This window comes from Nerophis ophidion, linkage group LG07 (assembly GCF_033978795.1).
Source record: "Nerophis ophidion isolate RoL-2023_Sa linkage group LG07, RoL_Noph_v1.0, whole genome shotgun sequence".
Taxonomy (NCBI): Eukaryota; Metazoa; Chordata; class Actinopteri; order Syngnathiformes; family Syngnathidae; genus Nerophis; species Nerophis ophidion.
The window spans coordinates 74,157,794-74,181,264 of record NC_084617.1 but is presented as its reverse complement, the minus strand read 5'-3'; the positions used below and the strand labels follow the sequence as shown (position 1 = coordinate 74,181,264).

The 23,471-nt window shown below is 40.1% G+C and overlaps 1 protein-coding gene across 7 annotated transcripts in view; it reads left to right on the top strand.

Annotated features, from left to right (window-relative positions):
- The window catches only part of arvcfb (ARVCF delta catenin family member b), a 334,691-nt gene that overhangs the window by 147,254 nt on the left and 163,966 nt on the right, over positions 1–23,471 (top strand). For all 7 annotated transcript variants that reach the window (XM_061907096.1, XM_061907097.1, XM_061907092.1 and 4 more), the window contains exon 2: positions 18,415–18,573. In XM_061907096.1, coding sequence (XP_061763080.1) covers positions 18,415–18,573 — 159 coding nt within the window. The remainder of the gene's footprint in view (positions 1–18,414; positions 18,574–23,471) is intronic.

Here is a 23,471-nt window from a genome sequence, read left to right as displayed (position 1 = left end):
ACCTCATCTGGCTCCTCTCCATGTGGAGGAGTAGCGGCTTTACTTTGAGTTCCTCCCGGATGGCAGAGCTTCTCACCCTATCTCTAAGGGAGAGACCTGGAAACTCATTTGGGCCGCTTGTACCCGTGATCTTATCCTTTCGGTCATGACCCAAAGCTCATGACCATAGGTGAGGATGGGAACGTAGATCGACCGGTAAATTGAGAGCTTTGCCTTCCGGCTCAGCTCCTTCTTCACCACAACGGATCGGTACAACGTCCGCATTACTGAAGACGCCGCACCGATCCGCCTGTCGATCTCACGATCCACTCTTCCCTCACTCGTGAACAAGACTCCTAGGTACTTGAACTCCTCCACTTGGGGCAGGGTCTCCTCCCCAACCCGGAGATGGCATTCCACCCTTTTCCGGGCGAGAACCATGGACTCGGACTTGGAGGTGCTGATTCTCATTCCGGTCGCTTCACACTCGGCTGCGAACCGATCCAGTGAGAGCTGAAGATCCCGGTCAGATGAAGCCATCAGGACCACATCATCTGCAAAAAGCAGAGACCTAATCCTGCGGTCACCAAACCGGAACCCCTCAACGCCTTGACTGCGCCTAGAAATTCTGTCTATAAAAGTTATGAACAGAATCGGTGACAAAGGACAGCCTTGGCGGAGTCCAACCCTCACTGGAAATGTGTTCGACTTACTGCCGGACCAAGCTCTAAAACTGATCGTACAGGGAGCGGACCGCCACAATAAGACAGTCCGATACCCCATACTCTCTGAGCACTCCCCACAGGACTTCCCAAGTCAACTCATCATGCTTAATTTATCACAGCATTTGGGAAGCCTGTAGTTGATTTTTATTATGTAAATGTTATATTTTCATCAACATGTGATAGCAGGGACCCTGCTCTCAGGTTTGTCCCTGACAGTTTGGTCTATGTTTTAGTTTGTCCTCTGTGTGTGTAGTATTTCCTGTCAGCGCTCTTATTTTGTCCGTTTCCTGTCTTTCTCCCTGAGCGCTGTTTCCAGTCAGCTGCGGGTGATTGGCACCTGGCCACACCTGGTGTCAATCAGCCCGCTCCTATTTTTACCTGCTTTGTCCTCCAGTCAGGGTTGGATTATTGTCGCTCCTGTCGTGTCGTGTCGATGTCACCACTACCTGTCTTGTCGCTTGTAGCTTTGTCTTCGTCTGTTCACTCTGTTCATGCCATAGTTCCGTCGTGTCACAGTAAGTGTTTTTGTTCTTAGCCAAGTTTGTTATCCACTTCATGTGCGCCTTTTGTTAGTACCCTTTTGTTTGTTCTTGTTTTAGTATTTAAATTAAATCATGTTTTCCCACGCAATGCCTGCCTCCTTCTCTGCATCTTGGAGTTTGTCCCAAACTAACTCTGACACCTGCCTTTCAAAGCTTTTCTATCCGTAAAACACACACACACACACACACCGCAAAATGAGCTAACGTTACGCTAAAAGCTAATTAGCCTTCACCTCAAGCCAGAACTGCGAGCGAGCTGAGCTGCAGTTGAAGTTTCTAGAAGGTCAACGGGCTCATAGTGATGTTAGTAGTAGTTGACTGGGAGGTGTTTATTATCATTTGGGGAGAGTACGCTGCCTTACGCTCACCTACTAAACACCTATCTGCTCAACGCTGAAGCATTTACTATATGCGCTCTGAATACTCACTGCTGATTGGCTGTTACCGCTCTGTACGTAACCAATCAGATGGTTGTGTGGGTGGGACAATGCTGGGTGCTGAGACAGAGGCAGAAGAAGCAAAGCAGCTTGTTAAGACTTTAGCTTAGAAACTCATTCGTTACACCCCCGTACCGAAACGGTTCAATACAAATACACGTACCGTTACACCTTTAATCGACACCCAATACCGTATTTCCTTGAATTGCCGGCGGGTATATAGTATGCGCCTGCCTAGAATTACTGCCGGGTCAAAATCGTTTCGCAAAATAATTAGCGCATGCTTAGCATTACCGCCGACTCAGGATTAAACGCCGGGTCAAACTCGTCACGTCACCAGTCATCATTTTCAAAATGGAGGAGGCTGATTTCAATCATTTGAAATCGCATAAAGGGAAGAAGATTAAGAGCTATTCAGTAGGATTTAAGGTCCAAGCTATTGAATATGCTAAAAGGAACAGTAAGCAGCTATGTTTTATTAACATACCGTAGCTGCGTGTGTCAAATATGAGTCATTAAATGACTCCCGCCTCCTGGTGGTAGAGGGCGCTAGTGATCCTTCTTGCGACTACTCCTTGCAGAAGAAGTGACAACAAGCAGCGATCATTTATTTTTTCCTCTCACATGGAGGATTACACATCTAAAATAAAACAGTTTTCTAAACTGGACTTTCAATTGAAGATCTCCATCGAGACAGAGAGACTTTTAAAACTGAAGAAAGATAAGGAAGACTCCTATAAACAAGTTATCGATGCTTTTGATCAGAAGGAGCTGCGCATGGACTTCATTTATAAGCAAAAGTAAGACCATAATAACATTTTTTTTATTAAATGTGATTTTCATGATGGTATCCTTACATCACACTCAAATTTATAAGCGCAGGCCTACATTTACCGCATGCCTCTGGTAAGAACCGGAGTGAGAAGAGGTTTTAAAATAATTAGCAAGTCAAGGAAATACGGTCATTCACTACGGATCATGGATATTGATCGACAAATGCTAATCAGTAATTACCGTTTTTTGAAATTCTGTTCTAGAGAGACTGCGTTGTTTTATTCTGAAGTGAGTGGTAAAAATTGGCATTTCCGTAGCAATTACGTCGTAAACAAATGCAGCCTGGTCGGTCAATAACTGCCATTAATTGGGCATTTGGAAGCGTAATGACCTCACTCTGCTCAGTTGAAATGTGTAATCAGCTTTTATTGGACTGAGAGGAAGAGCTGTAGAGGTGTTGATGCTGATTGTTTTGTACACACTAAAGGTAAATCAAGCTGATGACATTAGGCTGGATGATTGGGAGAGAAGTTTTCCAACTGAACTGACAAATGAAAGGTGACGAGTGGAGAGTTGCTGTGTTAATAAAAGAAGTTCCTGTTTCCTAAACACGGCATTAACCACTTGAGACTTTAATCTCGCTCTCCTGACCTTCGCTTCATCTCCTGTGAACTTTGCCGTAATGGTCCAACAAATACTCAGCTGTTTTTTACTTGTCTTTTTAACTTGAGTGGCGTGGATTCAATAGTGTTCAAAGGTTCGGTCCTTATAACAAGGTTGTAGACTGGACCTGAGCAAATTAAGGCCCGGGGGCCACATGAGGCTCGTTAGGCTTTTCAGTCTGGCCCGCCGGACATTCACAAGTCATTTTTTTTACATGTTTTGAGATGGAAAGTGTAGCTGCCTGTATGATGTGCACTCATGTGTTCTAATGACCGGGAGTCTTCAACTATACTAAGTCTTTCCATGCTTGGAATCTGCATCATATACTAGTTACTATATGCTCATCTAAATAGTTACTATGGTCATCCAATTAGTTACTATGGTTATCTAATTAGTAATCATTAGTTACTATTGTAATCTAATGAGTTGCTATGGTCATCAAATGAATTTTTATGATAATATAATTACTTACTATGGTCATCTAGTGAGTTATTATGGTAATCTAATTACTTATTATGGTCATCTAATTAATTACTACGGTCATCTAATTAGTTACTATGGTCATCTAACTAGTTACTATGGTCATGTAAATAGCTACTCTACTAATCTAATTAGTTACAATATTAATCTAATTTGTTACTCTGGTCATTTAATTATTTACTATTGTAATCTAACTAGTTACTATGGTAACCCAATTAGTTACTCTGGTAATCTAATGAGCTATTATGGTCATCAAATTAGTTACTATGGTCATCTAGTGAGTTATTCTGGTAATCGAATTAGTTACTATGGTCATCAAATGAATTTTTATGATAATCTAATTAAATACTATGGTCATCTAATTAGTTACTATGGTCATCTAATTAGTTACTATGGTCATTTAATGAGTTACTATGGTCATGTAATTAGTTCCTATGGTCGTCTAATTAGTTACTATGGTCATCAAACCATTTTTTATGGTAATCTAATGAGTTACTATGGTCATCTAATTAGCTAATATGATCATCTAATGAGTTACTTTGGTCATGTAATTAGTTACTATGGTCATCTAATGAGTTACTATGGTCATCTAATGAGTTATTATGGTCATCTAATGAGTTACTATGGTCATCTAATGAGTTATTATGGTCATCTAATTAGTTACTATGGTCATCTAATTAGTTACTATGGTCATCTAATGAGTTACTATGGTCATCTAATGAGTTACTTTGGTCATCTAATGAGTTACTATTGTCATCTAATGAGTTACTATGGTCATCTAATGAGTTACTACGGTCATCTAATTAGTTACTATGGTCATCTAATGAGTTACTATGGTCATCTAATGAGTTACTATGGTCATCGAATGAGTTACTTTGGTCATCTAATTAGTTACTATGGTCATCTAAGTAGTTACTATGGTCATCTAATTAGTTACTATGGTCATCAAATGATTTTTTATGGCAATCTAATGAGTTACTATGGTCGCCTAATTAGTTACTATTGTCATCTAATGAGTTACCATTGCCATCTCATCTAATTAGTTACTATGGTCATCTAATTAGTTACTATGGTCATCTAATTAGTTACTATGGTCATCTAATTAGTTACTATGATAACCTAGTTACTATGGTCATCTAATGAGTTACTATGGTCATCTAATGAGTTACTTTGGTCATCTAATGAGTTACCATGGTCATCTAATGAGTTACTATGGTCATCTAATTAGTTACTATGATCATCTAAGTAGTTACTTTGGTCATCTAATTAGTTACTATGGTCATTTAATTAGTTACTATGGTCATCTAATTAGTTATTATGGTCATCTAATGAGTTACTATGGTCATCTAATTAGTTACTATGATAACCTAGTTACTATGGTCATCTAATGAGTTACTATGGTCATCTAATGAGTTACTTTGGTCATCTAATGAGTTACTATGGTCATCTAATTAGTTACTATGATAACCTAGTTACTATGGTCATCTAATGAGTTACTATGGTCATCTAATGAGTTACTTTGGTCATCTAATGAGTTACTATGGTCATCTAACTAGTTACTATGGTCATTTAAGTAGTTACTATGGTCATCTAAGTAGTTACTATGATAACCTAGTTACTATGGTCATCTAATTAGTTACTATGATCATCTAAGTAGTTACTTTGGTCATCTAATTAGTTACTATGGTCATTTAATTAGTTACTATGGTCATCTAATTAGTTATTATGGTCATCTAATGAGTTACTATTGTCATCTTATGAGTTACTATGGTCATCTAATGAGTTACTATGGTCATCTAATTAGTTACTATGATCATCTAAGTAGTTACTTTGGTCATCTAATTAGTTACTATGGTCATTTAATTAGTTACTATGGTCATCTAATGAGTTACTATGGTCATCTAATTAGTTACTATGATCATCTAAGTAGTTACTTTGGTCATCTAATTAGTTACTATGGTCATTTAATTAGTTACTTTGGTCATCTGATGAGTTACTATGGTCATCTAATGAATTACTATGGTCATCTAATTAGTTACTATGATCATCTAAGTAGTTACTTTGGTCATCTAATTAGTTACTATGGTCATTTAATTAGTTACTATGGTCATCTAATGAGTTACTATGGTCATCTAATGAGTTACTATGGTCATCTAATGAGTTACTATGGTCATCTAATTAGTTACTATGGTCATCTAATGAGTTACTATGGTCATCTAATGAGTTACTATGGTCATCTAATTAGTTACTGTGATCATCTAATTAGCTACTATGGTCATCTAATTATTTACTGTGGTCATCTAATTAGTTACTATGGTCATCTAATTAGTTACTGTGGTCATCTAATTAGTTACTGTGGTCATCTAATTAGCTACTATGGTCATCTAATTATTTACTGTGGTCATCTAATTAGTTACTGTGGTCGTCTAATTAATTACTATGGTCATCTAATTAGTTACTATGGTCATCTAATTAGTTACTATGGTCATCTAATTATTTACTGTGGTCATCTAAGTAGTTACTATGGTCATCTAATTAGTTACTGTGATCATCTAATTAGCTACTATGGTCATCTAATTAGTTACTATGGTCATCTATGTCACAGCAGCTCAAACGAGGCACCAAGTTAGTTTTTTTACCCTTTGTGTTCATTTTTGTTGCATTCAGCTTGATTGTAAAATATGTGGAGAGCGGGGGTGACATTCATATGTTGTCAATATTCAGTGTTTTATCCTTCATAGTTAATATTGTAACATTCTTTATTTTCATGTACATTCTGGGTGTCTCATTCAGTAAAAAGACGTGAAATTCCATTTAGTTTTTGAAGGCGGTCTGTCATAATGTTTTTAGCATTCATTCAGACATTATTGTGAGGTTTTGTATTAGGGTCCTTAAAGGACACATTTTTTTCTCTAAATTTGGCCCCCCGGGCCAAAATAATTGCCCAGACCTGTTGTAGACCATGTGATTTTTAAGTGATGTATTGTTTGTAATTGGATATTGGTTCAGGAAGACAATAAGTCCACATGTCACTGCTGTGGTAACTCTAAAATTACACTTTCCATTTTAAGTATAGGTCCAAAAAGAAGTGGGTTTTGTTGAAATACTTGTAGTTTTTGTCAGATTTCCAACCAAATGCTAATGAGAATAAGCCTGAGATAGATAATACTTTATCGAGTCCCTCAGGAAAATGAAAAACAGGTCTATTCAAGTACATTGTTTTGGGAGCCACGTTTCCAGAAAGCCAAGGAGCCTCACTGTTATTCTTATTTCTACATTCCTGAAAACCAGCATCCTCTGCACTGGACATTTGAGTCGTGTATGTTTAGTTTGTCAGCATTAGTAAATTTAGAAAGGAAATAGTTATGCTTATACAAACCCCGTTTCCATATGAGTTGGGAAATTGTGTTAGATGTAAATATAAACGGAATACAATGATTTGCAAATCCTTTTCAACCCATATTAGGTTGAATATGCTACAAAGACAACATATTTGATGTTCAAACTCATAAACTTTATTTTTATTTTGCAAATAATAATTAACTTAGAATTTCATGGCTGCAACACGTGCCAAAGTAGTTGGGAAAGGGCATGTTCACCACTGTGTTACATCACCTTTTCTTTTAACAACACTCAATAAACGTTTGGGAACTGAGGAAACTAATTGTTGAGGCTTTGAAAGTGGAATTCTTTCCCATTCTTGTTTTATGTAGAGCTTCAGTCGTTCAACAGTCCGGGGTCTCCGCTGTCGTATTTTACGCTTCATAAAGCGCCACACATTTTCCATGGGAGACAGGTCTTGACTGCAGGCGGGCCAGGAAAGTACCCGCACTCTTTTTTTACGAAGCCACGCTGTTGTAACACGTGCTGAATGTGGCTTGTCATTGTCTTGCTGAAATAAGCAGGGGCGTCCATGAAAAAGATGGCAGCATATGTTGTTCCAAAACCTGTATGTACCTTTCAGCATTAATGGTGCCTTCACAGATGTGTAAGTTACCCATGCCTTGGGCACTAATGCCCCCCCATACCATCACAGATGCTGGCTTTTCAACTTTGCGTCGACAACAGTCCGGATGGTTCGCTTCCCCTTTGGATGACACAATGTCGAATATTTCCAAAAACAATTAGAAATGTGGACTCGTCAGACCAAAGAACACTTTTCCACTTTGCATCAGTCCATCTTAGATGATCTCGGGCCCAGAGAAGCCGGCGGCGTTTCTGGATGTTGTTGATAAATGGCTTTTGTTTTGCATAGTAGAGCTTTAACTTGCACTTACAGATGTAGCGACCAACTGTATTTAGTGACAGTGGTTTTCTGAAGTGTTCCTGACTTCATGTGGTGATATCCTTTAGAGATTGATGTCTGTTTTTTTATACAGTGCCATCTGAGGGATCGAAGGTCACGGTCATTCAATGTTGGTTTCCGGCCATGCCGCTTACGTGGAGTGATTTCTCCAGATTCTCTGAACCTTTTGATGATATTATGGAGCGTAGATGTTGAAATCCCTAAATTTCTCGCAATTGCACTTTGAGAAACGTTGTTCTTAAACTGTTTGACTATTTGCTCACACAGTTGTGGACAAAGGGGTGTACCTCGCCCCATCCTTTCTTGTGAAAGACTGAGCATTTTTCTGGGAAGCTGTTTTTATACCCAATCATGGCACCCACCTGTTCCAAATAAGTGTTTGATGAGCATTCCTTAACTTTATCAGTATTTATTGCCACTTTTCCGTACATCTTTGTCACGTGTTGCTGGCAGCAAATTCTAAAGTTAATGATTATTTGCCCAAAAAAAAATGTTTATCAGTTTGAACATCAAATATGTTGTCTTTGTAGCATATTCAACTGAATATGGGTTGAAAATTATTTCCAAATCATTGTATTCTGTTTATATTTACATCTAACACCATTTCCCAACTCATATGGAAACGGGGTTTGTACAACAGAAGTGTTCTGTTGTTTTAAATACCTACTGTCCAAAAAGCTCGGTAAAGATCCTCGATATGACAGAGATTTAGTTTTTTTGGCGAATATGCTGCAACTGTGTTAGTCTCTTTGAAGACCAGTCTGCTTTCATTCCCGGATTTGGCCCCTAGGGCCGTGAGTCCAATAGCCCTAACCTAAAGTGTGAGTTAAGTTTGCACAGATGCATGAGTGATTGTTTTAGATTTTGCCCCAAGAAAATGAAACGTAAACATCGCAATGTCATGTTTAGATCATTAAAAATTGTTTACAATGCAGTAATTTTGAATAATTGCAACGTTTTGAAGTACGACATCTCTTGTTTGTAGAATATCTCGTTATGAAGTCATGGTGTTTGCAATTAGTGCTTGTTTATTTCAACATCAGTCATCAACACAGGCAGAATGCTGCCTCAGCATTGGAATGGAAGCTGCAAAGTTCCCAATCTCTTCCCCATCTCTTCATTTTGTTTATTCAATCAGGGATTCCCATCAACCCAAACTTCCTTCCTCCATTTTTTTTTTAATTTTTTATCAGAATCTATCAATCGCAAATGTAGTAAACCGAAAAATTCCACAATCAGACATAGACCAGGTGGTACCCTGGACTCTGGACTTTCAGATTTTTGCTGACCTGGAAAAGAAAAGTCTTTGTTTTGTAGCCTGAACATGCAGGAAGTTTCTATTTGTACATATGGTGATTCCGAAAATTACAAGGCAAAAATCTTAAAAATTATAATCATTTAAATAGGAATCAAAGTGTGGATAAAATGCGTTCAGTTGTCATATCCACAATCAAGTTTATTAGCTACAAACCCAGACTGGTCCATCAGATTGCCAGATGGAAAAGCGTGATTAATCAGTCCAGAGAAGGCGTCTCCACTGGTGCTAATGTGTGGCTTAGATGCAGCTGCCCGGCCATGGAAACCCATTCCATGAAGCTCTCTGCGTACTGTACGTGGGTTAAATTGGAAGGTCACATGACATTTGGTGCTCTGCAGCAACTGACTATGCAGAAAGTCCTTGCACTATGCGCTTCAGCATCCACTGACCCCTCTCTGTCAGTTTACACTTGCTGGCTGAGTTGCTGTTGTTCCCAAAATCTTCACTTTTCTTATAATAAAGTTGACTTTGGAATGTTTAGGATTGAGGAAATTTGTTGCACATATTGCATCATATGACGGTTCCACGCTGGAAATCACTGAGAGCGGCCCATTCTTTCACAAATGTTTGTAGAAACAGTCTCCATGCCTAAGTGCTTGATTTGATACACCGGGCCAAGTGATTTTTGACACCTGATTCTCATCATTTGGATGGGTGGCCAAATACTTTTGGCAATAAAGTGGATATATATATATATATATATATATATATATATATATATATGTATATATATATATATATATATATGTGTATATATATATATATATATATATATATATATATATATATATATATATATATATATATATATATATATATATATACATATATATATATATATATATATATATGTGTGGCTTCACGGTGGCAGAGGGGTTAGTGCGTCTGCCTCACAATACGAAGTTCCTGCAGTCCTGGGTTCAAATCCAGGCTCGGGATCTTTCTGTGTGGAGTTTGCATGTTCTCCCCGTGAATGCGTGAGTTCCCTCCGGGTACTCCGGCTTCCTCCCACCTCCAAAGACATGCACCTGGGGATAGGTTGATTGGCAACACTAAATTGGCCCTAGTGTGTGAATGTGAGTGTGAATGTTGTCTGTCTATCTGTGTTGGCCCTGCGATGATGTGAAACTTGTCCAGGGTGTACCCCGCCTTCCACCCGATTGTAGCTGAGATAGGCGCCAGCGCCCCCCACGACTCCAAAAGGGAATAAGCGGTAGAAAATGGATGGATGGATATATATATGTGGGGAAAATCACAAGACTACTTCATCTCTACAGAACTGTTTCATGAGGGGTTTCCTCAATCATCAGGAGATTTTATATATATATATATATATATATATTATTTTTTTTGCCCCCCAAAAAAAATCTCCTGATGATTGAGGGAACCCCTCATGAAACAGTTCTGTAGAGATGAAGTAGTCTTGTGATTTTTCCCACACCTACATATTGCGCTCTACCACGGTATCGAGCACTATTCTCTGGATAATCCAATCAAGACACACATATATATATACATATATATATACATATATATATATATATATATAGGGTGTGGCTGCATTATTATTGCTAAGGGTGTTGCGGCACAATCGTTTACATCATGGGTGGCCAAACTTTGTCTGCAGGCGAGCTACTTTTCAATTGACCAAGTCGAGGGGATCTACCTCATTCTTATACAGACGTTTTTGTTTACAAGTTAAAGGTGTTTAATAACAACACAAGCATGTTTAACACGTATAGATTCCTTTCTTTCATGAAGACAAGAATATAAGTTGGGGTATTACCTGACTCTGATGACTTGCATTGATTGGAATCAGACAGTAGTGCTGATAACGTCCACATTTTCAAACGGATGAGAAAATAAGTGCTCCATTCTGTCCGATACCACATGAGAGTGGTTGGTTTTTGGCATCTTATTTGTGTCCAGCTTCCGAACTTGTTTTTATAAACTTTACAAAAAATACAATGGCGGCAAATTCCGTGCACGCCAGTTTCTTTGAGACTCTTATTTTGTTAACGCAGGCAGGATGAAGCAGCGCTTTTATTGTGAAGACAGGAACTGTGCAGTCGGTCTTTAGCGTTGTGACGGCAGGTACGGTGCGAAAGTGTTTCTCGCCTTCCCCCACGATCAACCAGTGTTTTCTCAGAAGATCTTTGGGTGCCGTGAATGTCAATCACATGACGAAAGTGACGTCTTTGTTAAGATTGATGATCACTAATTTTTAAGTCTATTTTTTAATGCCTGGCCAAATCACTATGGCTGTTAGCGAAGGAAAATCCATCAATTAGCCACACATTTTTACAAGCCGCAGGTTTCAAAGCGCAGGGAAAAGCAGTGGCTTATAGTCCGTAAAATACGATAAGCTACTATTTTTGCATCAGTAACACTTCCTATTCATCCTCTTTATTTTCACCAGCATTGCTATTCATCCTTCGTTTTTCACACGTGCTTCACCTCGACTTGACGCTCCACATCAATCAATCAATCAATGTTTATTTATATAGCCCCAAATCACAAATGTCTCAAAGGACTGCACAAACCATTACGACTACGACATCTTCGGAAGAACCCACAAAAGGGCAAGGAAAACTCACACCCAGTGGGCAGGGAGAATTCACATCCAGTGGGACGCCAGTGACAATGCTGACTATGAGAAACCTTGGAGAGGACCTCAGATGTGAGCAACCCCCCCCCCTCCGCTCTAGGGGACCAAAAGCAATGGATGTCGAGCGGGTCCAACATGATACTGTGAAAGTTCAATCCATAATGGCTCCAACACAGCCACGAGAGTTCAGTTTAAAGCGGATCCAAGACAGCAGCGAGAGTCCCGTCCACAGGAAACCATCCCAAGCGGAGGCGGATCACCAGCGTAGAGATGTCCCCAACCGATACACAGGCGAGCGGTCCATCCTGGGTCTCGACTCTGGACAGCCAGTACTTCATCCATGGTCATCGGACCGGCCCCCCTCCACAAAGAAAAGAAGCGGCAGATCAACTGGTCTAAAAAGGAGGTCTATTTAAAGGCTAGAGTATACAGATGAGTTTTAAGGTGAGACTTAAATGCTTCTACTGAGGTAGCATCTCGAACTGTTACCGGGAGGGCATTCCAGAGTACTGGAGCCCGAACGGAAAACGCTCTATAGCCCGCAGACTTTTTTTGGGCTCTAGGAATCACTAATAAGCCAGAGTCTTTTGAAGGCAGATTTCTTGCCGGGACATATGGTACAATACAATCGGCAAGATAGGATGGAGCTAGACCGTGTAGTATTTTATACGTAAGTAGTAAAACATTAAAGTCACATCTTAAGTGCACAGGAAGCCAGTGCAGGTGAGCCAGTATAGGTATATATGTATGTATATATGTATATAAAGGTATATACAGTACAGGTATATATGTATGTATATATGTATATAAAGGTATATACAGTATAGGTATATATGTATGTATATATGTATATAAAGGTATATACAGTATAGGTATATATGTATGTATATATGTATATAAAGGTATATACAGTACAGGCGTAATGTGATCAAACTTTCTTGTTCTTGTCAAAAGTCTAGCAGCCGCATTTTGTACCAACTGTAATCTTTTAATGCTAGAAATGGGGAGACCCGAAAATAATACGTTACAGTAATCGAGACGAGGCGTAACAAACACATATATAATCATGCATGTTCTCATTTATGCACACTTTTCCCGCCTATGATCTCGCAGAGTCCAATTTGCTAGTAGACGCTCTTTGCATGTTGTCTCGTGGCTTTTGCTGTCAACGCACGGCCGACGGACGGACAAACTGTGTTTTCTGCTGTGGGACAGAGTGGAAGGCACAGACTTGAACTACTGTTGACAGTTCATCCCAAGCACACTTCTGGCAGAAGCGGATCAGTAACTTTGTAGATGTGGGTCATAAGAGGATCACAGTACGCTGCACAGCAGGGGGAGATGGGGGCCGTGTGAAGAGTGAGCCGAGCGTCTACTCCAGACCATGGGCAAATTAAGGCCCGGGGGCCGCCTACGGCCCGTTGCGCTTCTCAATCTGGCCCCGGTGTAGTTTGGTCTATGTCTTAGTTTTTCCTCTGCATTGGTCTTTGTTTCCTGTCTTTAGTTCCTGTCAGCACTCTTATTTTGGTTCTGTTTCCTGTTTGTCTCCCTGAATGCTCTCGTCCCCTCAGCTGTGGCTGATTGGCACCTGGCCACACCTGGTGTCAATCAGCCAACCACTATTTAGACCTGTTTTCTCCTCCAAGTCAGTGCTGGATTATTGTCGGGTCGTGTCGATGTCATCATTACAGCTACTACCTGTCGTGCTACTACAGGGGTCGGGAACCTTTTTGGCTGAGAGAGCCATGGAAGTCAAATATTTCAAAATGTATTTCCGTGAGAGCCATATCATTTTATTTAACACTGAATACAACTAAATGTGTGCATTTTTAAGTAAGACCAACATTTCTAGAGTAGTCTCTTATTATTTTTAATAACATTGTTACTCTGAAGCTAACCAATAATAAATAAAATGTCATGTCTGTTGATCATGTTTTTGTTTGGCCATGTGCTGTTTGTCCTTTGGACCAGTGGCCCCCAACCACCGGGCCGTGCCCCGATTGGTACCGGGCCGCAGAAGAATTTTTTTATAAAAAAAAAAACAAAACAAAAAAAACACAATATACACTTACAAATAGTGCACTAACCACAAAAACTCCCCTTTTCATGACAAAGAAGAAAAAAAGAAATAAAAGGACACCTCCCACGGGACAAATTATTAAGCGTTGACCGGTCCGCGGATACAAAAAGGTTGGGGACCACTGCTTTGGACTCTTTAAGTTCCTGTTTTTTTCCACTCCCTTGTCTTGTTTCCTTGGTTACTCATTTTGTCCACCTGTCTCTGGTGGACAAAATGCCCGCTCACCTGCTTCCCGAGCACTATTGAGAGGCAGTATTTAAGCTTGTCTTTGCCAGTCAGTCACCCTGGCGTCAATGTGATCTTTTCTTGTTCCGTGCTGACTTGTTTCATGCCTTGCCATAGTATTGTGCTTCATGCCATGCCAAGTAAGTTTTGTTTGATTTATGTTCATAGTCTGTTTATGCGTTAGCTTTGTTCCTTAGCCCAAGTTGTGCCTCCGCTGTGAGCGATTTTTGTTTGTATCTTTTTTTTAGTTTAAATTAAATCATGTTTTTACCTAAATATCATGTCCCGGATGGATGGATTTAAATGCATGAGAATGTTTTATATTTTGCACGTTATTTTTAGCACTGTGATTACCAGCGAAAATATTCATAATTATCGCGTTAAGCAATGTCAGCTAAGATTTATCTGCAGTCATCCAAAGAGCCACATCTGGCTCTAGAGCCATAGGTTCCCTACCCCTGTACTACTATTTGTCCTTGTCGTCGTAGCGGTAAGCTGTTCCTGTTAGCTATTTGTAGTTTGCTTTCTCCTAGCTCTTTTGTTTCGTGTTTTTTTTGTTAGCCATTAGCTATTTCCAGTTTTTCTATTTGCTGGTTCCTGTTTTCAGTTTTGGCTATATACCTAGTTCCTGGTTTGTGTTTTGTACCTTTTATTTTGGACATTAAATTATGTTTTCTTATTCAATGCCTGCCACCGTCTCTGCATCCTGGGGTTCGTCACCTACAAAATGTGACACCCGGACATTCCCCCCAAATTTTTTTTTAGAGATTTAAGATGGAAATTGTAGCTGCCATTATGATGTGCAGTGATGTTTTCAAATCATGAAATATACAAAGTATTTCAATGGTTGGAATCTGCGATTTTGCATGATATACTAGTTACTATAGTAATCTAATTAGTTACTATGGTAATCTAATTAGTTACTGTGGTAATCTAATTAGTTACTATGGTAATCTAATTAGTTACTGTGGAAGGAGATTAGGCTTCGCATTCATAGTTCGCTGTGTTTGTTGTGTTTCGCTCGATTGTAAAAAAATTTCGATGGAGAGGGGGGGTGACTCCATATGTTGTCAATATTCAGTGTTTTATACTTCGTAGTTAATATTGTAAATTCCACATTCTTAATTTTCAATCAATCATTCAATCAATGTTTGTTTATATAGCCCTAAATCGCAAGTGTCTGAAAGGGCTGCAAGAGCCACGACGACATCCTCGGTCCAGAGCCCACATAAAGGCAAGGAAAAACTCACAACCCAGTGGGACTTCAATGTAAATTACTATGAGAAACCTTAGAGGGGACCGCAGATGCGGGTGTTTTGTTATGTTGTCAATATTCAGTGTTTTATCCTTCATAGTTAATATTATAAATCCCACATTCATGTACATTCTGGGTGTAAGGAGCCCCTAAGGGACATGTGGAATTTTTTTTTTTTCGATATCTTGAATTCATTCATTCAGTAAAAAAAAAAAAAATCCACCCTGTTTTTAGGGATGCCTGTCATAATATTTTTAGAATTCAAGCAGACATTGTTATGAGGTTTTGTATGTTCCTAAAAATTCCCGGACACATTTTTCCCTCTAAATTTGGCCCACAGGCTCTCGTTGTCAAAACACAGAGATCCGCTTTGCTAATTTTATCACATTGATTAACTTATGAATTTTTTTGCATTTTTGTTGCGTTTCGCTCGATTGTAAAATATTTTGATGGAGAGGGGGGGTGACGCTCATATGTTGTCAATCTTTAGTGTTTTATCCTTAATAGTTGATATTTTAAATCCCACATTATTTATTTTCATGTACATTCTGGGTGTAAGGAGCCCCTAAGGGACATGTGGAATTTTTTTTTTTTAGATATCTTGAATTCATTCATTCAGTAAAAAAAAAATATATATATGTATCCACCCTGTTTTTAGGGCTGCCTGTCATAACATTTTTAGAATTCAAGCAGACATTGTTATGAGGTTTTGTATGAGTGTTACTAAAAATTCCCCGGACACATTTTTTCCCTCTAAATTTGGCCCACAGAGTCAAAATAATTGCCCAGGCCTGGTCTACTCTCGTTGTCAAAACACAGAGATCCGCTTTACTCATTTTATCACATTGATTAACTTGTGAATTTTTTTGCATTTTTGTTGCGTTTCGCTCGATCGTAAAATATTTCGATGGAGAGGGGGGGTGACGCTTATATGTTGTCAATCTTCAGTGTTTTATCCTTAATAGTTGATATTTTAAATCCCACATTATTTATTTTCATGCACATTCTGGGTGTAAGGAGCCCCTAAGGGACATTTGGAATTTTTTTTTTCGATATCTTGAATTCATTCATTCAGTAAAAAAAAAAGAAATCCACCCTGTTTTTAGGGCTGCCTGTCATAACATTTTTAGAATTCAAGCAGACATTGTTATGAGGTTTTGTATGAGTGTTACTAAAAATTCCCCGGACACATTTTTTCCCTCTAAATTTGGCCCACAGAGTCAAAATAATTGCCCAGGCCTGGTCTACTCTCGTTGTCAAAACACAGAGATCCGCTTTACTCATTTTATCACATTGATTAACTTGTGAATTTTTTTGCATTTTTGTTGCGTTTCGCTCGATTGTAAAATATTTCGATGGAGAGGGGGGATGACGTTCATATGTTGTCAATCTTCAGTGTTTTATCCTTAATAGTTGATATTTTAAATCCCACATTATTTATTTTCATGTACATTCTGGGTGGTAAGAGCCCCTATATTTCTATATCTTGTGCAAGAGATACATTTTTGGCAGCCATTCACATTTTGCCACAACACCCCTAAAAGGACATGGGGGGAAAGTCCTAGTTTGAAATTCAGCCGAATTAACTCCTGAACTGGCATTTTCACACAGACCTCAAACCATAAGCATGCGTCCAATTTTTTCTGGTTAGCACCAGGGATACATATTGCTAAAGCGGCCGCCTTAATAACAAAGAGCCGCCGCCTGAGCTAAAGTCTTAACAAGCTGCTCCGCTTAGTTCTGCCTCAGTCACTGTCAGTACTCTCTGCAGCACCCAGCATGGTCCCACCCACACAACCATCTGATTGGTTACACGTAGAGCGGTAAGAGCCAATCAGCAGTGCGTATTCAGAGCTCATGGAGTCAGTGCTCCAGCGTTGTGATGAGCAGTTAGGTGTTTAGCATGTAAGTATCAGGCAGCGGACTCTCCCCAAATGATAATAAACACCTCCCAGTCAGCTAATACTAACATAAGTATGAGTCCGTTGATGTTTTAGGAATATAAACGGCAGCTCAGCTCGCTCCCAGTCCTTGAGGTGAAGGCTAATTGGCTTTTAGCGTAACATTAGCTCATTTTGCGGTGTTTGCGTGTGTGGGTTACGGACAGCAAAGCTCTGTCCGTCTGAGAGAACGACAAGCAGTTAACTACTAAGTTATTTCACTTTACCTTTTTCTGTGTTGATTGAGCTGTGTTGAAGGAGCGAAAAAGGACATTGTGTTAAATGAAGAGTTTCTGTCTCTGATAGTTGATATAATAATGTAAGTGCATCATAAAGCCCACATGAACTCCATGGTGTTCAGGGATGAATAGTCTCTCCTATTGCTATTGTACTCTTTTTTTCAGCTATAGTTACATAATCATTAGTAATGTAGCAGGCTAATTTTGAATGGAGGGTCCCTGCTATTACATGTTGATAAAAATACAACATTTACATAATAAAAATCAACTACAGGCTTCTTAAATTCTGTAATAAATCAAGCACGATGAGTTGAACATATGTCCGCATTTGGCATAATAATGACATACTTAGTATCTCAGGTAACTAGGATTGTTTTGTTTTTACTTTATGGAAAAAATCTAGAGATATATGGAATATTGCCTTCCAGCAAATGGAGCGGAAAACACAACCAACAATTTTATGCGTCTTCATGCGACGAAGCCGGCCTACTTCACCACAGCCTGTAGTTTATTGCCCCCCCAGGCTATTTGGTGGCAGCGACGAGGTGGAGACGTGACGGCGACAGGTCGAGTTACACCGATCCTCACGCCCACCCACCCCCTTTCCTCGGTCCGTCCGCCGGAGAGACACCACCTTAACGAACACATTTTATAGGGGAAACACTGGAAGTCAACCACCCCAAATTTCAAAAAGTTATGACAGTTCCTTTAGTAAAGCTTAATACAAACAAATACAACATTTAATTGTTAAATTGTTGATTTAAAATGTTTTTTTAGTTTTTTATTCCTATGCAAATTTGAAACATGGATTGCCTAACCTAATCTTTTCCCGTTTTTGTGCAGGAGCAGAGTCCCAGCAACGCCACTTCTATGGCCATGATGCAGGAGCCGCAGGAAGTGGTGGAGGAGACGGTCACCATAGAAGAGGACCCTGGTACCCCGACTTCCCATGTTTCCGTCGTCACTTCTGACGACGGGACCACCCGGCGCACAGAAACTAAGGTGAGGTGTTTTGTCTTACCCTGCAATTACCCCTTCACCTTTGTTTAGTGTTTCTACAAAACCCCCCAAAACCAGGGAAGGTGGCACGTTGTGTAATTCGTAAATAACAACAGAACACTGTTCCACTTTGCATCCGTCCATCTTAGATGAGCCCGGGCCCAGCATAGCCAGCAGCGATTCTGGGTGTTGTTGATAAATGGCTTTCACTTTGCATAGTAGAGATTTAACATGCACTTACAGATGTAGCGACGAACTGTAGTGGTTTTCTGAAGTGTTCCTGAGCCCATGTGGTGATATTCTTTACACACCGATGCTGATTTTTTATGCAGTACCGCCTGAGGAATGTTATGTGCAGTGATTTCTCCAGGTTCTCTGAACCTTTTGATGGTATTATGGACCGTAGATGGTGAAATCCCTAAATTCCTTGCAATAGCTCGTTGAAAAATGTTCTTAAACGGATTTTTTGACAAAATGGTGACCCTCGCCCCATCCTTGTTTGTGAACGACTGAGCATTTTTTGGGGAAGCTGTTGTTATAACCAATCACGGCACCCACCTGTTCCCAATCAGCCTGCACACCTGTAGGATGTTCCAAATAAGTGTTTGATGAGAATACTTCAACTTTCTCTGTTTTTTTTGCCACTCGTGCCAGGTTTTTTGAAACATGTTGGTGGCATCCAATTCCAAATGAGCTAATATTTGCAAAAAATAACAAAAGTTTTCCAGTTCGAATGTTAAGTATCTTGTCTTTGAAGTCTATTCAATTGAATATAAGTTGAAAAGGATTTACAAATCATTGTATTCTGTTTTTATTTACTATTTACACAACGTGACAACTTTACTGGTTTTGGGTTTAGTGTTCAAACTGTGTACATACACCATCTCAATGTACATTGTTTTCATGTACCCAATTGTCTGGACTATAGGGTCAGTTAATTTTTGGACAAATTGTGTGTTTTTTTACATATCAAGGCCACAGAGCTGCAGGTGTACACACTGGGTCCGATATACTAAAGGTTTGCGTGTACTAAAACACGTGCAAAGTCAATTGTGTCTGTTTAGTGAGCAGAATGAGGCGTTCAATCCATTTGGCATCTCTGTCTCCATTGATATGCAAACTATATATGCTGATCATCAACAGGCCCACAATACTGGGGGGAGAAAATGATAATTTCCTTATTTAGCACGTGCAATGTTATTTATCAACACTCATCGCCATTTTGAGAGCACTATTTAACAGGTGTCAAAAAGACGTACAAACTGGCAGTTTCACAATACTCCGTTCTATGTGCATGTTTCTACATTTTGCACTGAGAGAACTAAAGTGAAGTGAAGTGAATTATATTTATATAGCGCTTTTTCTCTAGTGACTCAAAGCGCTTTACATAGAGAAACCCAATATCTAATTCAATCAATCAATCAATCAATGTTTATTTTTATAGCCCCAAATCACAAATGTCTCAAAGGACTGCACAAATCATTACGACTACAACATCCTCGGAAGAACCCACAAAAGGGCAAGGAAAACTCACACCCAGTGGGCAGGGAGAATTCACATCCAGTGGGACGCCAGTGACAATGCTGACTATGAGAAACCTTGGAGAGGACCTCAGATGTGGGCAACCCCCCCCCCTCTAGGGGACCGAAAGCAATGGATGTCGAGCGGGTCTAACATGATACTGTGAAAGTTCAATCCATAGTGGCTCCAACACAGCCGCGAGAGTTCAGTTCAAGCGGATCCAAGACAGCAGCGAGAGTCCCGTCCACAGGAAACCATCTCAAGCGGATCAGCAGCGTAGAGATGTCCCCAACCGATACAGGCGAGCGGTCCATCCTGGGTCCCGACGAGCGGTCCATCCTGGGTCTCGACTCTGGACAGCCAGTACTTCATCCATGGTCATCGGACCGGACCCCCTCCACAAGGGAGGGGGGGACATAGGAGAAAGAAAAGAAGCGGCAGATCAACTGGTCTAAAAAGGAGGTCTATTTAAAGGCTAGAGTATACAGATGAGTTTTAAGGTGAGACTTAAATGCTTCTACTGAGGTAGCATCTCGAACTGTTACCGGGAGGGCATTCCAGAGTACTGGAGCCCGAACGGAAAACGCTCTATAGCCCGCAGACTTTTTTTGGGCTCTAGGAATCACTAATAATTTGTACGTATAAACCAGTGTGGGTGGCACTGGGAGCAGGTGGGTAAAGTGCCTTGCCCAAGGACACAACGGCAGTGACTAGGATGGCTGAAGCGGGGATCGAACCTACAACCCTCAAGTTGCTGGCACAGCCACTCTACCACCCGAGCTATACCGCCCCCTAAAAAATATTAGATCTAAAAATACGAAAAAATATTTTGTGATTTTAAAAAATATCGACGTAATCATAGTAGCATCGACTAGATACGCTCTTGTACTTCGTATCATTACAGTCCATCATTGAGGTGTCCTCGGGGGTGTTTTTCAGAACAGCCTGGTTCTAGCGTCAAGGCCATTCGAGGGAGTCAAATCGTAGATGAGGATTTTTGTTTTTCGCGAACAGACAAAACAATGACTTGTCTGTTCTTAGTCCAATTCAATCTTACTTTTCAGCAAACTTCTCCATGATGTGATTCAACTTGCGATTTAGTTCAAAAATTGCCACAGTCTGTGTTCCCAAACCTTCCATTGCGACGAACAACCTTTGGGCTCCTTGAGTGGCTGCCATGGTCTCACGAATTTGACGATACACCAGAGCAATTTGCTTTTTCACTCTAAATTGTCTACGACTGGTCCTCAAAATTCATCCTGCGGGGGGGGCAGACAGTCCGATGTTATCCAAATCACCAGAGTGTCCACAGTTCTTCCCGCATCCTCCACTCATTTGTGGCAGCTTTGGGCTACTTTGAAGACTGCCGGCAACTTCCAATTTGTCAACAAAACCAGAGCAACGTTTACTCCAATCAGCAGATGTCCTGCTGTCATAATTCCCAATTGGTGGATATCTTCACGTCCTCGACAGAAGGAAAGTCAAATGTCATTAGTTTTCAGTGGCGGTCTGCAGTTCTTTGTCCTTTAATTTAAAATGTTGATTTTGGATCAACATTTTATAGATTTGCCCAGATGCTTGAGTTGGCTTCCAGGAAAGTAGAGAACACTGCATGCTGATGTGTAATTAGACCAGCCTAGTGGACTCTATTGTGTGTACTTGAGAGTACTTCACTGACTGACCAGTGACCAGCACACTCTCACATCATTTTATGAAGTCATAGGTAGAACTTCACAGTTGCAGTTGTGCAGTAAAACACCGATCAGATGGTATGCCGGCTCGGAGCGAGAGAGGAAGGACATTTTCAAAAGGGCCGGGCATCCACTGGGAGCTGCAAGAGAGTGCTACTTGGAAGTCACTCTGAGGAGAAATGCAGATGACTGTTCAGGGTGAACTTGCAGAGGCAAACATGTCCGTGGTTGCAAATGCCAAAGAAGAAGAAGAAGAAGAAGAAGAGAGGAATATATGTTTAAGTCATGAATGTTCTCCTTCATCCAGGTCTTTGTCACCTCAGGGCATTCAAATATGGAGATACTGTATTTCCTTGAATTGCCGCCGGGTATATAGTATGCGCCTGCCTAGAATTACTCGTTTCGCAAAATATTATTTTTATTAGCGCATGTCTAGAATTTCCGCAGGGTCAAACTCGTCACGTCACGAGTGACACTTCACCTGTCGTCATTTTCAAAATGGAGGAGGCTGATTTCAATCATTTGAAATGGCATAAAGGGAAGAAGATTAAGAGATATTCCGTAAGATTTAAGTTCCAAGATATTGAATATGCTAAAAGTAAGCAGCGATTACTATATGTGCTCTGAATATGCACCGCTGATTGGCTGTTACCGCTCTATACGTAACCAATCAGATGGTTGTGTGGGTGGGACAATGCTGGGTGCTGTGAGAGAGGCAGAAAAAGCAAAGCAGCTTGTTAAGACTTTAGCTTAGAAACACCTGTACCGAAACGGTTCAATACAAATACACGTACCGTTACACCTTTAATCGACACCCAATACCGTATTTCCTTGAATTGCCGCCGGGTATATAGTATGCGCCTGCCTAGAATTACTGCCGGGTCAAACTCATTTCTCAAAATAATTAGCGCACGCTTAGCATTACCGCCGACTCAGGATTAAACGCCGGGTCAAACTCGTCACGTCACCAGTCATCATTTTCAAAATGGAGGAGGCTGATTTCAATCATTTGAAATCGCATAAAGGGAAGAAGATTAAGATCTATTCAGTAGGATTTAAGGTCCAAACTATTGAATATGCTAAAAAGAACAGTAAGCAGCTATGTTTTATTAACATACCGTAGCTGCGTGTGTCAAATATGAGTCATTAAATGACTCCCGCCTCCTGGTGGTAGAGGGCGCTAGTGATCCTTCTTGCGACTACTCGGCTGCAGAAGAAGTGACAACAAGCAGCGATCGTTTATTTTTTCCTCTCGCTTGCACTTTTAACATGGAGGATTACATATCTAAAATAAAACAGTTTTCTAAACTGGACTTTCAATCAAAGCAGGAGGTAATAACGGAAGAACTCCATCGAGACAGAGAGACTTTTAAAACTGAAGAAAGATAAGGAAGACTTCTATAAACAAGTTATCGATGCTTTTGATCAGAAGGAGCTGCGCATGGACTTCATTTATAAGTAAAGGTAAGACCATAATAACGTTTTTTTTTAATTAAATGTGCTTTTCATGATGGTATCCTTACATCACACTCAAATTTAGAAGCGCAGGCCTAAATTTACCGCATGCCTTTGGTAAGCGCCGGAGTGAGAAGAGGTTTTAAATTAATTATCGCCCCGGCGGCAATTCAAGGAAATACGGTATATTTGGTGTATCGTGACATGGCCTAAAAATATTGACATATTAATACA